The sequence below is a fragment of the Delphinapterus leucas genome, chromosome 8, assembly GCF_059928025.1.
Source record: "Delphinapterus leucas isolate spDelLeu-1000000601 "Yukka" chromosome 8, BTC_Dleu_Yukka2, whole genome shotgun sequence".
NCBI classification, from domain to species: domain Eukaryota; kingdom Metazoa; phylum Chordata; class Mammalia; order Artiodactyla; family Monodontidae; genus Delphinapterus; species Delphinapterus leucas.
Window position 1 is genome coordinate 6,912,651 of NC_143136.1, and position 16,511 is coordinate 6,929,161.

Consider the following 16,511-nt stretch of genomic DNA (forward strand, 5'->3'; position numbering starts at 1 on the left):
TCAGGAGCTTAAAAGTACTTCCTTTAAATAATAACAGAACAATAATAGCAGTAGCAGCAGTAACAGTTGTCTTGGACTTCATGGTGCCAAATACTGAGATAAGTGTTTTGTGTAAATTATCTAATTTGATTTTCACAAACTTCTTTTATCCCCATTTCATAAATGAGAAAACTGAAGGGTAGAGGCTTGAAGTCCACAAGGTCATACAGCTCATTAGTGGGTGAGTGAGGACCGTTTGATGTGTAAGCCTTCCCCATGTTCACAGCGTCAAGTACAGTTGACCTTTTATATTAACTTTTTTTTTCCCTGCTCTCATGCCCACAAATCTTATGGGGGAAATGCTTACATAAAATGAAAACAGAGAAAAAAAAAAAAGGCTAAAGAGCGTGATGGAAGGAATAAAGATAAAAATAATATAAAATAATATCAATATAACAAACATAATTACTCCCTTTTTCTTAGTTTTCCTCAATGAGAATGCTTCTTTTCAAACAAATGTTTGTGTCTTGGCTGTTGCTTTAGTTAAATTTTTTTTTGATGATCATGAGAAGGGTTTCACTGATAATCTCATCTTCCTAGGAGATCACCTGACACTGTGTGAAATTGAAATTGCTGATGGGGAAGACATCTTTGTATGGAATGGAGTGGAGGTAAATAAGTGTTGAAGAAATGTTCACGAGAGTTTTGGATATTTTTTAAGTTGTGATAAAATTTTATTCAGCATATATGACGGCACTTACATATTAGAAAACTGCTGAAATATCCAGTAAATTTTAAGTACAATCAGTGTTAGTTATATGTTCAAGAGATAGTTGTAGAACACCTCCATGGTGCCAGGCTGTGTGTCACAAGCTAGACACAAAGGTAAATAAGTGATCAGTCTGTATCCTTCAGGCACGTAGTGTGGGTCACTGTGCTGAGATAGGTGAGCAGAAGGGTCTGTACAGACTCTTTTTTTTTTGCGGTGCACGGGCCTCTCACTGTTGTGGCCTCTCCCGCTGTGGAGCACAGGCTCCGGATGTGCAGGCTCAGCGGCCATGGCTCACGGGCCCAGCTGCTCCGCGGCATGTGGGATCATCCCGGACCGGGGCACGAACCCGTGTCCCCTGCATCGGCAGGCGGATTCTCAACCACTGCGCCACCAGGGAAGCCCTGTACATACTCTTGATGAGGATTCAGAAGGAGCGGTTCGTCACACTGTTAGGGCTGGAGGCGACTTAGGGGAGCACAGTCAAGAGAGCAGTGAGGAGCATCTCACCCACTCAGTGGACGTCCTCGGTCCACCTCATACATTTACCACTGCTGAGGACACGTGTCTGTCTCCACTTCAGATTTCTCTCCTAAAAAGTAAAAGATGGCTAAGAAAAAGCTTCAGAAATCTAAAGCTGTTCTTCTGATACTTAAAAGACATTTGTGAAAACTTTATTTCACTTGAAAAGAAAAAAAAACGGGAATTGTTCTATAAGAGTCTACGTTACTGCATTACTGTGTTGACCTGATTTTGGCAAATACGAGCTATACTGATGGCTGACTTGATACTGTTGTAGGTTGGCGGAATCCAGATTCCAGCTGGTAGTGACTGTGAACCTCTGCTTTTAAATGTTCTTCATCCGGCGACAAGCAGTGAAGAAGAGCAGTGTCAGCAGTTGATAGACTCTCCATATGTCTTTCCATCTAATGCAGAAATAGGTAGTGTATTCACAGCCTGTGCAATCCCAGACGGAGTCATCTTAGTCAACAGTGCTGAGTCTGTAGGTGAAGAGAGCTGGACCACCATTCCCAAGGAAGACTTGAAGAAGACCTTCAGAGAACAAGGTCTCAGAAATGGAAGCTCAATTTTAATTCAGAATTCTAATGATGGTGACAGGTAACGTGCTAAGAGAATTCCTTTTAAACTTACTGTAGTTACAGTGCCGTATCTTAGAACTCTACAGCTTTATGTTAATAATGATGAGAGTTAAATGTTTCGTTTTATTTCTAGACATTGTGTTCTATATATTGTAAATGGGAATGTTCGTGGTTAGGCAACCTGGAGAAAAATGATATTGTAGTGTGATTTTTTTTTTTTTTGGTAAATGTGGTAACTGAATAATATAGGTATAGGCTAGATATGGTGTAGATAGTTGGCAGTAAAACAGAATCTTATCAAATAATTCTGATTAGCACTCATTATAAGATGGAGGGCACATTCTCACAGAGAAAGTTCCTAAAATTTTTCATGAGGAAGGTATTATCACAGCTAAATTTGTGTTGTCACAAGGATCTCAGAAGGCAGTTCAGTTTTTTGTTATAATCCTTTTTATGATGCTTGAGATCCTCCCAGCTGGCCAGGTGAGGCAATTACTTGGGGAATTGCAGCCTTGGTTCCTGTAAGTCACATTTGAAGCTCAGGGGTGCTTCCTCTCTTCATTTTTGTTACCCATGTCTGTGCCAGTACACTTCTGTGGTCAGCATTATCATACACTGTAACCCCCCCAATTTCCACACATTGAAGACTTCAGGTTATGACCAATGAATCAGTTCCCTGCTTTATCAGTGCTGTGAATATACGTAGATTACAGAGGCTCTGTATTATTGTTTATTAGTGGCTATGACATAGAGAAGCAGAGCACTTGTGAAGTGTGTTTATTTTGGATTACATGTATCACTCTCTTTTCGACAAGTGTTTTCCAGAAATTTATTTCCCTACCTTGTTTACTTAATTTAAAAGTTTATTATAAATTTCTTTTTAGAAAGTAATATACTTTCATTAGGACTTGGGAAATACAGAGGTGAAGACAGGAGACCCAAAACAGCATCACCATACCACTCATGCAGTGTCTGTCACTGTTAGCTTTCTGAGCTCGAATAATTGGGATTTTCTTTCGAAGGGTTTTTTCTTATTAATTTATTATTTTATATATATATTTTTTGGCTGCATTGCATCTTCGTTGCTGCGCGCGGGCTTTCTCTAGTTACAGTGAGCGGGGGCTACTCCTCGTTGCGGTGCGCGGGCTTCTCATTGCAGTGGCTTCTCTTGTTGCAGAGCACGGGCTCTAGGCGTGCGGGCTTCAGTAGTTGTGGTGCATGGGCTTATTAGTTCCTCCGCAGCATGTGGGATCTTCCCGGACCAGGGCTTGAACCCATGTCCCCTTCATTGGCAGGCGGGGAAGTCCGGTTTTTTCCTTTTTAAACATAATACTGATGATATTGTAGATAAATAGTTATATCCTGCTTTCCCCTCATGTTTTTGTTTTGTTTTGTTTTGTTTGCGGTACGTGGGCCTCTCACTGTTGTGGCCTCTTCCGTTGCAGTGCACAGGCTCCAGACGCGCAGGCTCAGTGGCCATGGCCCACGGGCCCAGCCGCTCCGCGGCATGTGGGATCTTCCCAGACCGGGGCACAAACCCGTGTCCCCTGCATCGGCAGGCGGACTCTCAACCACTGCGCCACCAGGGAAGCCCTCCCCTCATGTTTGAAGGCTCTTCATAAACCTCATTTCATGGCTGCATAATAACCTATGTTGATGTTATAGGTTACCTGACTGCTCCTGTGTGAGGAGTGGGTAGAGACAAGGCCTTGGGGGCTGGCTGCCTGGCTTTGTTTCCAGCTTTATCATTTACTAGTAGTGTGACCGTGGGCAAGTTACATCATCTCTCTCTGCTTAATTTCTTCTTCTGTAAAATGAGCATAATAATTAGTACCAGCTTCATACAGTGCTACGGATTGAAGAAGTTAAGAGCTTACAAGTGTTTACACATAGTAAGTGCTAGATAGTTTAGCTAGCATCCTTGTTATCATCCAGTTTTTCATTATTTTAAGGTGGTCTTCAGGGAACACCTTTGTGCTTAAAACTTTGCTCTATTTAAGATTGCTAACTCAAGGTGGAGTCCCAGAGTGGAATAACTGAAATGAAGAGTAGAATTGTGTTTTGGGGCTCTGCTACACACTCCCAAAGAGGACTTCCGCTAGCCCACTCAGTGCCTCTGTGTGAATTAGTAAGAAGTCACTCCTTCCTCAAGAACCTTTACTATTATCTGCAGGAAAACCTTGTTAGAACAAGACACTCCACTGCCATCTGCTATCATAAAATTTTTTAAAACCTCTATAATAAAAATATAAACATACAGTGTATATGATGTGAATGATATCCATTAGATGTGGTACTTCTTTTCTTTTTTGCGGTGCGTGGGCCTCTCACTGCTGTGGCCTCTCCCGTTGCGGAGCACAGGCTCCGGACACGCAGGCTCAGCGGCCATGGCTCACGGGCCCAGCCGCTCCGCGGCATGTGGGATCTTCCCGGACTAGGGCACGAACCCGCGTCCCCTGCATCAGCAGGCAGACTCTCAACCACTGCGCCACCAGGGAAGTCCAGATGTGGTACTTTTATTCAACGTCAGTCTGCACGGCTGTGCATGCTGTCCTGCTTTTAAACTACTAAAGTCTGTGGGTGGGCTTTTGGCGTAGGTACCCTTTTAAAGCTCCACTGGTGATTGCAGCGTGCAGGTAGACGTTAACAACTGATTGTTCAATTACAACAGTTCTCTTTGAAAAATGTGGCAACAAATTATTTGTATAAATCAAAGAATATTTGGAATCATGAATATAGACTCCGTGGAATACTATCTTAACACTACCCTAAAAAGATAGTGAACTTTCAGAAACCCAACTCAGTAGAACTTGGTCCCTTTAATGAGTCACATTAAGTGACACATGCAGAATTTTGGAAGTGGTGCCTAAAGAAAAGCATGAATTTTCCAATCCTCTCTGATCCATAAAAGAGCTGTATAAAGACACATTTTTAAAATGTCTTTTTACCCTACAGTTTGTTGACCAAACGAGGGAAGTGGATCACCAGTGTGAATGAGGTTGACTGGCTCCAAGTTAAAAATTTATGCCAATTAGACTCTGGAGAAGAACAAGTTAAAATATCAGCAACTGTTAACACAGTGAGTAGATATTGATTGAAGTGTGCTTGACAGCTTTTCATTAATACAGTGTTACTTAGAAAGCAGTACCTTAATCTTTCAGAACAGGTGTCTCAGTAAACTTCTAAATCTTAAGAAATCACCTTTTTATTTGTAACATTTGATTATTGCTTATTTACCTTTGTTAGCCCTTGGCATATTTCAAGAAAATATATGCCTTTTTTTCCCTCCAAAGCCTAGAATTAGAATGTGGGAGTTACCTTTTTAATTAGTTCATGGAATCTTCTGAATTTGATAACTGTGAAATGCTATTTTCAAGAGCCTTTTCTGTATTTTTAAAACAAGGTATATATGTTTTGGTTTTGTGTTCTTTGGTGTTTGGGTTTTTTAAAGTTTATCTTAAATTGCTCTACAGTATACTCTGTGCTCTGTATAAAGCCAGTTGCTCTTCAAAGGGAGTTTTTTCAGTTTTCCATTTAAGACTATTATACTGGTTTCCTTAAACATTATTTCAGGAAACATCTTTTTATATTTATGTAGTCTCCATTTATTAAGTTTTTCTGTAACTTTATTTTAAAAATTTAGAGTGTTTTATATAAAATTATAGTTTCTTAAGGTTTGTTTGCACATTAGTGGGAACAGTATAAGGTCAATGCCCCAAAGCTCAGGAGACCTACCACCCTGACCCCAAATGGGAGGCCGGTGCAGTCCTTGATTACTGCAGGCTCTGTTCCTTCTTGGCACAGTGGGGGGCATAGCGGGGGTTACCGGTGGGGAAGTAGAGTCAATGATCTCTGTCGTCAGCTTTACCCCTAAATTTCCACGATTTTATGCCCTAGAGGCAATTAGCCTAAATTTTAAAAAAGAAAAGAAAACACAATCTAAAATAATCTAAGTAGAAATTTTAAATAGTACCCTTGGATTAGTACATTTTTATATTATTAATGCTTATTAATTATTAGTACAGTTTTATATTATTAATGAAGATGTGGGATCTTCCCAGACCAGGGATTGAACCCGTGTCCCCTGCACTGGCCCTGAATTCATCATTCTTAACATAAAGAAACGTATAGTTTCTTTTGTTTGCTATCATCAGAAAAGTTAACTGTCAACTTTTGCCTTTCGCTACTATTAAGTCTTTGGTTTTCTAAAGTTTTCTGTAGGCGGCCTTTCCATTCCAATTATTATCAATTTGGTGAAAACTTAACCAAGATCTAAGTTTTTGCCTTTGACTTTGTAGAAGAGAGAAAATAATTTCAGAGATGGAAAAATAATTTTTTTCAAGTAGGCAAAAACTGCTAAATGTAAGGTAATTAATAACTCAACCTGTATATGCACACACTGACAATCTTCATTTTCCTCTCCTCCCATTGCTTTTAACTTATACACAGTCATTAGTTTATTTCTCTATTTTAGGTGGTGTTTGATATTCGAATTAAAGCCATAAAGGAATTAAAATTAATGAAGGAACTAGGTAATCATTTATGTTTGCTTTTGGTTTTTTGGTTTAATTTAGTTTTGTTTTGATTTTTAATTGAAAAAAATATGGGAGAGTACAAAAAATAATTTAGGGAAAACTCACGTATCTACCACCCAAAATGGACAAATGTTAACATCTTGCCATGTGTTTGTTTTTGCCTCAAACATTACAAATAAAGTCCTCTATGTTCTCCTCCTCAGACCTATCATCCCTCCCCAGATGCAACCAGTATATCTGATTTGGGTGTGTATCTAGTTCGTGCATTCACATTGCACTATATATATTATACCTCTCTCTGTATATGTGTGTGTGTATATTGTATTTTTACATTTATGTAAATTCTATCTTAATGAATATAACATTCTACAAACTCACTATTCACTCGGCATTAAGTTTTCTTTTACAGCTTTATTGAGGTATAATTTACATGTCATAAAACATCCATTTTAAGCGTAATTCAGTGATTATTAGTAAATGTATAAAGTCGTACAACCATCACAGCAATCCAGTTTTAGAACAGTTTCATCACTCTAAAAAGATCTCGTTCCCATTTGCATAGCAAGCCCCTGACAGCCATTCATCTACTTTCTGTTTCTTTTGACTTGCTTTTCTGGACATTTCATGTAAATGAAAGCATGTTATATGTAGTCTTTTGTGTCTGGCTTCTTTCACTCAGCATATCATTTTTGAGATTCATCCATGATTTAGCATGTTTCAATAGTTTGTTCCTTTTTATTGCTGACTGGATAAAAAGGAATATATTGTATGGATTGTATGGATATATCACATTTTGTTTGTTCATTACCAGTTGATGGACATTTGGATTGTTTCCACTTTGGGTCTTTTATGACTGATTCTGCTATAAACATTATGTCTTCGTATAGACCTGTGTTTTCAGTTCTCGGAATTGCTGGGTCATATGGCAAAGTTATGTTTAACTTTATAAGGGACTGCCGTACTATTTCCAAAGTGGCTGAATCATTTACACACCCACTGACAATGTATCAGGGTTGCAGTTTCTTCACATCCTTGCCAATATTTATAATTGTCTTTTTTTTTTAATTTTATTTATTTATTTTGTTTATTTTTGGCTGTGTTGGGTCTTCATTGCTCCGCACAGGCTTTCTCTAGTTGCGGCGAGTGCGGGCTTCTCACTACGGTGGCTTCTCTTATTGTGGAGCACGGGCTCTAGGCGTGCGGACTTCAGTAGTTGTGGCACATGGGCTCAGTAGTTGTCGCTCGGAGGCTCTAGAGCACAGGCTCAGTAGTTGTGGCGCATGGGCTTAGTTGCTCCATGGCATGTGGGATCTTCCTGGACCAGGGCTCGAACCTGTGTCCCATGCATTGGCAGGTGGATTCTTAACCACTGTGCCACCAGGGAAGTCCTATAATTGTCTTTTTGATTGTAGCCATTTTAGTGACCGTGAATTGGTATCTCCTGTGTTTAATTGCATTTTCCTGATGCAGTGATGGTGAGCACTGTTGATGTGCTTATCATCTATTTGTATACTCTAAGGATCCTATTAAAACTACCAGAATTAATAAGTGAGTTTAACAAGAACTCAAAATCAATATAGAAAAATCCATATATGTTTACTAGCAACAAAAAAGTGGAAAATTAAGTTAAGAAAACATTTATAATAGCATAAACTATCATGAAATACTTGGGGGTAAATTTAACAAGATATGTGGAAGACCTGTACACCAGAAACTAGAAAAGATTGCCATGAAAAATAAAAGAAGACCCAAATAAATTAAATGATGTACCATATTCTTGGATCAGAAGACACAGTACTATTAAGAGGCTAATTCTCTCAAAATTTATTTGTACATTCAGTGCATTCTCACTCAAAATTCTGGCAGGTTTCTTTTTTTTTGGTAGTAATTGACAAACTGATTCTGAAATTTATGTGGAAATGCAAAGAACCTAAAGTATCCATAACAATTTTAGGGGAAATAAAGAACAAAGTTGGAAGAGTTACACCATCTGATTTCAAGACTTACTCTGAAACTGTAGAAATCAAGACAGTGTGTGTAGTCATGAGGGTAGACATATGGAGCAGAGTTCAGCATGTGTGGCCTACAACCTGCTTCTGCACAGCCAGTGAGCTAAGAATAGGTTTTACATTTTTTAAGGGCTCTTTTAAGAAGAAGAATGTGCAACAGAGATCGTATGTGGAAATGTTCCAGAGTATTTGCAACAGAACTACATTGAAAAGCCAGAAATAGATGCAAACATATTTAGTCAGTTGACTTTCAGCAGAAGTGCCAAGGTATTTCCATGGGGAAGGATGCTCTTTCAGCATTCAGTGCTGGACCAATTGGATATCAATAGATGCAAAAATGAACCTCCAACTTTGCCTTACGTCATGTAAAAAATGAACTCAAAATGGATCATAGAACTTCCCTGGTGGCGCAGTGGTTAAGAATCCGTCTGCCAATGCAGTGAACGTGGGTTCAACCCCTGGTCCGGGAAGATCCCACATGCCGCAGAGCAACTAAGCCCATGCACCACAGCTACTAAGCCTGCGCTCTAGATCCCATGCTCCACAACAAGAGAAGCCACTGCAATGAGAAGCCCGCGTGCTGCAATGAACAGTAACCCCCGCTTGCCACAACTAGAGAAAGCCCGTGCGCAGCAACGAAGACCCAACACAGCCAAAAATAAATTAAAAAAAAGGATCATAGACTTCAATGTTAAAACCTAAAACTATAAAACTTCTGGGGGAAAACATAGAAAATCTCTGTTATTTTTACCATAAGGAAGAGATTTTTTTTAAAGATAGGACTTAGAAAGTACAAACCATGAAAGTAAAAGCAAATTGGACTACTACAAAATTTTAAAGGCATTTGAAAAGGCAGGCCACAAACTGAGAGAAAAAATTTATAACACATGTATTTGACAATAGACTTGCATCCAGGATATATAAAAAATACTTATAACCTAATCAGAAGACAACCCAAATTGGGAAGCCACTTTACAAAAGAAAATCTACCTATGAACACCCAATAAGCACAGGAGAAGATGCTCAGTATCATTAGCCAACAAACTAAAACCGTAATGACACATCACTGCACGCTTAGTGGAATGATTAAAATTTTAGATGCTGACAAGACTAAGTGATACCAAAGATGTGGAGCACCTGGCACTCCCGCGTATTGCTGGTGGGAGTGTAAAATGGTACAGTCACTCTGGTAAGGAGTTAGCTTATTTCCTGTGAATTTAAACATTCACTTATCAATTCTCCTGGATTTTTATCCAAGAAAAATTAAAACATGTATCTTTACAAATACTGTATGTAAATGTTCATAACCAAAAATGGGAAACAATTCAAATACCAGTGAGCAGGTGAACAAATTGTGGTGTATCCATACAATGGGATACTATTCATCAATAAAAGAAGTAAACTGCCACCCCACGCAAAACATGGATGAATCTCAAAGACATCATGCCAAGCAAAAGAAGCTAGTCACAAGAGTAATGCTCTTAGGATTCCACTTATCGATCTGAAATTGTCAAAAAAGAAAACCTAAGCTGTAGTTACAGAGGCAGATCAGAATTAGGGGATGAGGGATTGACTACGGAGTGGCATGAGGGAATTTGGGGGGAGACGTAAATTATATCTCAATTTGCTGATGGTTACTGAGTGTTTTCATCGACCTCTTTTAACTGTGTGCTTAAACTGGATGTGTTTTATTATAAGTAAATTATACTTCAGTAAAGTTACTTAAGAATATATGGTTTATGCGGGCTTCCCTGGTGGCGCAGTGGTTGAGAGTCCGCCTGCCAATTCGGGGGACGTGGGTTTGTGCCCCAGTCCGGGAGGATCTCACGTGCCACGGAGCGGCTGGGCCTGTGAGCCATGGCCGCTGGGCCTGCACGTCCGGAGCCTGTGCTCCACAGCAGGAGAGGCTGCAGCAGTGAGAGGCCCGCGTACTGCAAAAAAAAAAAAAAAAAGAATATATGGTTTATTAAAATTAATAGTTTGTTGTCTTGCCATGTCACAGATCTCCTTTCTTCCACTCCTTCTTCCCTCCAAACTATTCTTTACCTAGCAAGTGATCTTCTCAAACGTAGGTGAGTCAGATCACGTCACCCTCTGCTGAAAGCCCTGTTGGGCTCTTTGTACTCGGTAGTGTATTGCCTGCGGGCTCCTGGCCTACAGGAACCTGCTTCGTCTGACCACTGCCTAACTGACCTCCTTGCAGTCCACTCACCTGCTTATTCACAGCGTACTTCCCATGCTGACTTTGTGGAATTTCTGGTCACAGGCTCTTTTCCACTCCCGAGACTTCTTTTTTTCTTTTTTAAAGCAGAGGGAGGTTTTTTGTTTTTTTGTTTTTACATATTTATTTTTGGCTGTGTTGGGTCTTTGTTTCTGCGCGTGGGCTTTCTCTAGTTGTGGAGAGCGGGGGCTGCTCTTCACTGTGGTGGCTTCTCTTGTTATGGAGCTTGGGCTTTAGGCGCACAGGCTTCAGTAGTTGTGGCTCCCGGGCTCTAGAGCGCAGCGTCTGTAGCTGTGGCGCACGGGCTTAGTTCCTCCGCAGCCTGTGGGATCTTCCCGGACCAGGGATCAAACGCATGTCCCCTGCATCGGCAGGTGGATTCTTAACCACTGCACCACCAGGGAAGCCCCCCTGCGACTTCTTAGTCCTGTAATCTTTTTTGAACTCTGTTCCCTTTACTCTTCATCTGCTAACTTCAGTCACTCATTTGGTCTCAGCTGAAATGTTATTTCCGTCATCCCTGGCTACACAATCTCAGTTAATCTGTCTCTCGTACTCTAACGCCCTGTCCTTCCCTTCGTAGCACTTACACTGTAACTACCTGTGTTTTGTGTTATGAATGTCCACCTCCCCCATTAGATGAGGCTCTTTGCGGGCAGAGTCCATGGCTGTTTTTCTTATTGTCAGCTTCTAGGACAGTGCCTGGCACATAGAAGATACATGGTGTGTGTTGAATGAAAGTGAGAATTTTTTTAAAAAACAGTATTTTAAATTAACATTTTTTAAATTGGAGAACTCTTTTACATAAGCTGTTTCAGTTGTCAAGGAGTTTGTATTAGAATTCTATGCTGGCTTCACATTACTGTAGTATAAGGGCTAGAACTCAGGAATCTCAAAGAGATTCTGTTCTGTTCAGATAAAGATAGAACTTCTAAGGCCCATGGCATTCCTGCCCTCTCAGAAGCCTCCACCCCTTTGAATTCCCCCACCTCATATGCAACTTGGTAAGAATTGTTTGGAATTAAAACCTAATATACTTCTTCCCACAAAGCAGGAGTCTTTGCATCCTCAAAAACAGGGCATACTGGCCCTAATCCATTTACTAATAACTAAGCATAAAAATCACCTAACTTATTTTAAATCTAGGCAGAGTCTGTGCAGTTCTAATACACATGAATTTCAGTTGCCACCGTTCATCACCGTTACCCAGCAGCATGGTTCAGATTTCAGCTGCCACTGGATATTAACTGAGTAATTGCATAAAGTACAAACTTTGCTACTAGCTCTTTAGTCTACAGATCACTGTGAAATAACATGTACATCATGGTCAGTGGCCAGTTACTTCACTCTTTAAAGCCTGTCAGTGATTGGTCAGTGCATAGCTGCTATTAATTTCACCACGTAGACAGCAAAGTGTGTAGTTTATTGCCTCCTTTTCTCCCAGTGGTAAACTCAGGTAACATTTTACAAGAATGGATAATTGAAGTAGCCAACAATGGTGAAAGTGCAGGAGAGAAACAAAAGTGTATGGGACTTCCCTTGTGGCACAGTGGTTAAGAATTTGCCTGCCAATGCAGGGGACACAGGTTCGAGCCCTGGTCCGGGAAGATCCCACATGCCGCAGAGCAACTAAGCCCGTGCGCCACAACTACTGAGCCTGCACTCTAGAGCCCAAGAGCCACAACTACTGAAGCCCATGCGCCCAGAGCCCGTGCTCCGCAACAAGAGAAGCCACTGCAATGAGAAGCCCACACACCACAACGAAGAGCAGCCCCCGCTCACTGCAACTGGAGAAAGTCGCACGCAGCCACAAAAGGCCCAACACAGCCAAAAAATAAATAAATAAATAAATATATTAAAAAAAGAGAGAGAGAGAAACAAAAGTATATGGAGCTGTAGAAGAAATAGCTGGCTGTGGGAATGCTGGCACTGCTGTCATTTGAGAGAATCCAGATGTGCAGCCAGAGGAACTTAACATAAACTCACAGGAGTGAGGAAAGTGGTTGTGATGAAAAGTATATGAAGATATCCCAGAGGAGTTGACGCTGGCAGAAAAACTTCATATTACAGGAGCTCTTGGAGATATTTCATGAAACTGAAAGTACAAAACAAAATACTGGAAGCTGTTCCAAACTTAGATTATCATTAGGGGCTAGAGAAGATGTTCACCCTGTACTGCAAGCTCTACGAGACAAAAGCAATCCCTGTTTAAACTATTCTTGTGTTTTTTACAAAGAAAACATTTTAATTCTCAGTGTAGTGTTTTCTTTTTTTAATCTATTATTTTTGTCTGTGTTGGGTCTCTGTTGCTGCGCGCGGGCTTTCTCTAGTTGTGGCGAGTGGAGGCTGCTCTTCGTTGCGGTGCATGGGCTTCTCACTGCGGTGGCATCTCTTGTTGCGGAGCACGGGATCTAGGCACATGGGCTTCAGTAGTTGCAGCATGTGGGCTCAGTAGTTGTGGCTCGCGGGCCCTAAAGCGCAGGCTCAGTAGTTGTGACGCCCGGGCTTAGTTGCTCCACGGCATGTGGGATCTTCCCGGACCAGGGCTCAAACCCGTGTCCCCTGCATTGGCAGTCGGATTCTTAACTTCTGCGCCACCAGGGAAGCCCTCTGTAGTGTTTTAAATTACAGTGTAAATATTAGTTTGCTGTTTTTTTATTTCACTGTACATGTATAACTGACAGAGTTTTTAATGTTTTGACAAAAAAATTTAAAGGTTATGGTACAATCATAATTTTTTTTTAAGATTTCTGTGCACAGTTTCAACTTGCACAGGTGTTCTTAGGGTCCTGCACTGCTGTGCAAAGGGAAGACTGCCTGTACGTGTTTTTTTGTTGTTGGGTTGTTTTGCTTGTTTTTTTGTTTTTTTAGCTTCCTGCTAATTAACACAGTATAGCATCTCTCTTTGATTTTCTTTGTTTGCTGCACTAACCAGCATCTTTTTATTTATAGCCGAGGACAGCTGTTTGAGGCCTATTGATAGAAACGGGAAGCTTCTTTGTCCAGGTAAATCTTTTTGGTAGCCTTCAAAAGCTGGCACCTACTCATGCCACCTATCTTTCTCAACACTTTTACCTTAAACAGTGACTTCCAATACCTAATATTCTTAAGTTACCTTTTAGAAACTGGTTTATAGAACAGACTTTCACCCAGGTGTCTTCCTTGTGAATTACAGACAGTCCTAACCAAAAATCAAACACTTCTGTTTTCTAAAGGAAGACACCTGTCTTTCTGATTAGCTGACATGCATTTTAGTCATGGTTTTGCCCTAGTTGTATCTTTCTAGATTTATTTTCAAAGTTTTTTATTTGTTTTGCTGATTTCATCGTGATACCAGTTATCACAGTAACCAGAGCCTTGGTTCTTACCTCTGTAACACATCTTGTCATTAGACTTAATTTACTCTTTTGATGGTAGTCACCATAGCAGCTTTAAACTTGGAAGAAGCTAGTCCATCATGCATGAATCAATTCAGAATATTACATAATCCACGCAGACAACAGCTCTCTTTTGTTAAGTATGAATCTAGAACATTCATAGCTGCCTGTTATTTCTTAGCATTGCTGTACAGATAACAAGAGTATACGTCCTAGAGTGAGAAAATCTAAGATCAAACATAACTGTGTATAATCCTTTTGCATGGAGTATAACTTAGTTTTTTTCTTTCTTAACAGTCTTGATTTACAAAGAAAGGCTGATTTCAGTGTAGTAGTTTGCCCAAAGGTAGGAATTAATAACATTTACCATGTTATCAAAATTCTTTTTAGTGCCAGACAATTATACTTTGAAGGAAGCAGAATTGAAGATGGGGAGTTCATTGGGACTGTGTCCTGGAAAAGCACCAACTTCTTCTCAGGTAAAAGGAGATCACCTGACAGACCCAAACCAACCTTACCATGATTAGAAGTTCTTAATTGTATGATTCATTCCTTAACTACTGCAGTAATACTGTTTTTCTTAAAATTTTTCTTTTCCTTAAATGATACCTTTTATTTAGGAATACATCCATGTAGTTCTCTGTGTTTAAGTCAAAAATACTATGTCAAAGTATATTCATAAGGTTGTTTTTCTGTGAAAATTTTGTGGTTAAGGGAGATCTTTAAAGTTGAGTGGCCACCAGTTTCAACCACCATAATTCATAAATTCTAAAATGTACACTTGTTCTCCTATATTTTAACATCTGTGAGATTAAGATGCATCTTACAGTCGGTGGCATCCTGCACTGGAGCTGATGCTATGCTTCCTTTCTTAGTAGTGCATAAAATAATAAGTAACAACTGGCAGCATTTTAGATTTAATGAAATACAGTGTACTGATTTTGAACTTAATTACTCCCTGCAATAATATAATAGACTCACAGCAGATTTTTCTTTATCGGTATACATTTTATTTACAGAATACTATCAGGTTGACCTTTGCCTAGAACCCTACCTACTTAATAAACTTTCATTACAGTCCAAAAGCCATAATGAAGTCCTTACTGTTAAGACTCTGTATCATGATAAGCTAAACTCATATCAGGATCCCCATGGCTCCTAGATCCCTGATATGGAACTAATCCACTTCATTAGTTTTCCCAACTACCTCCCCTTTAATTTGTCCTTCCCCAAACTCTAACAAATAGTAGTGCATGACAAGATCATAGGAGAAAAAACATGACAAGTGCGGTTGAGTTAGAAAGGAAAAATAGGGCTGTAAAGAACTGAATTGACGAGATCAGATTTACATTTTTCCTGTGGGTTCCAGGGAGTTAAAGTATATGGGACCTCTGGACAGAAAATAAGATCACAAACTAATGACTCAGAAAAAACACAGTTAATGCTTATAGTGTATAGTAATTGCAAATCTCTTTGAGGAATGACTGAGAGAGAGATGGAGATCATACTAGAATAAATAATGTCTGTGAGAGATGTTTCTTAGGAGTAAAAACATTGGTGATAAAGAATCTTACATTTCTAGGTAGTCAAGATTATTGTTTAAATTGTAACTTTAAAATACCCAACGTAGACTTGTTTTTACATAATCTGATTTTTTTTTTTTTTTTTTTTTTTGCGGTACACGGGCCTCTCACTGTTGTGGCCTCTCCCGTTGCGGAGCACAGGCTCCGGACGCACAGGCTCAGCGGCCATGGCTCACGGGCCCAGCCGCTTCGCAGCATGTGGGATCTTCCCGGACCGGGGCGCGAACCCGTGTCCGCTGCATCAGCAGGCGGACTGTCACCCACTGCGCCACCAGGGAAGCCCCCATAATTTGAGATTTTTATTAAAGTTTTATGACCATTGGCTTTCCGGTTTTGAAAATAAATAATATATTTATAGAATTTTGAAATTCAAATTAAATAGCATTTATAACTCTATCTTGATCTTAGCTGTTCCTGTTTTTCGCTGTGGGGAGCGATGTTCAGCCTGGGACAGAGATGGAGATCATAGTAGAAGAAACAATATCTGTGAGAGATGTAAGGAATTTTACTTTGGATGGCTGGGGTCTGTGGGTGTTTGGTATGGGGAGCAGTGGGAACCTGTGTTAGGATTTTGAGATCCTATGGGTAGGGTTTACATAATATGCATTAAAGAATTCTATGTATTCAATAAAAGAATAGTTTGGATTGCTTGAAAGGTGGTGAGCCAGCTGTAGTTTTAAAAATAAGATTATTCTTTTTTCTTGTCTGACTACTAATAATGCATGTTTATTGTAGAAATTTGGGATATATAAAAATGGGTTAAACAAAAAGAATTAAAACCCCTCATTATCCCTTATCCCACTAATGTTAACATTTTGGCATATTTCCTTCTGCTGTTTCTACATTATGTGTACACACATCTCACACACACAGGTGTGAATGTGTGTGTGTGATAAAGCAAACAATTAGGTTAATGTCACTGAGAACGGGGACTTTCA

General features: G+C 39.9%; 1 protein-coding gene across 10 annotated transcripts in view; it reads left to right on the forward strand.

The window, feature by feature from the left end:
- Nucleotides 1–16,511, forward strand: part of USP40 (ubiquitin specific peptidase 40) — a 92,321-nt gene that overhangs the window by 41,967 nt on the left and 33,843 nt on the right. For 9 of the 10 annotated variants that reach the window (XM_022567997.3, XM_089916193.1, XM_089916194.1 and 6 more), the window contains 7 exons: nt 580–650; nt 1,548–1,867; nt 4,804–4,927; nt 6,323–6,380; nt 13,566–13,619; nt 14,381–14,469; nt 15,982–16,068. In XM_022567997.3, coding sequence (XP_022423705.1) covers nt 580–650; nt 1,548–1,867; nt 4,804–4,927; nt 6,323–6,380; nt 13,566–13,619; nt 14,381–14,469; nt 15,982–16,068 — 803 coding nt within the window. Of the gene's footprint in view, nt 1–579; nt 651–1,547; nt 1,868–4,803; nt 4,928–6,322; nt 6,381–6,586; nt 6,630–13,565; nt 13,620–14,380; nt 14,470–15,981; nt 16,069–16,511 lie in introns of all 10 variants that reach the window. The other variant, XM_089916192.1, reaches the window with a different exon arrangement.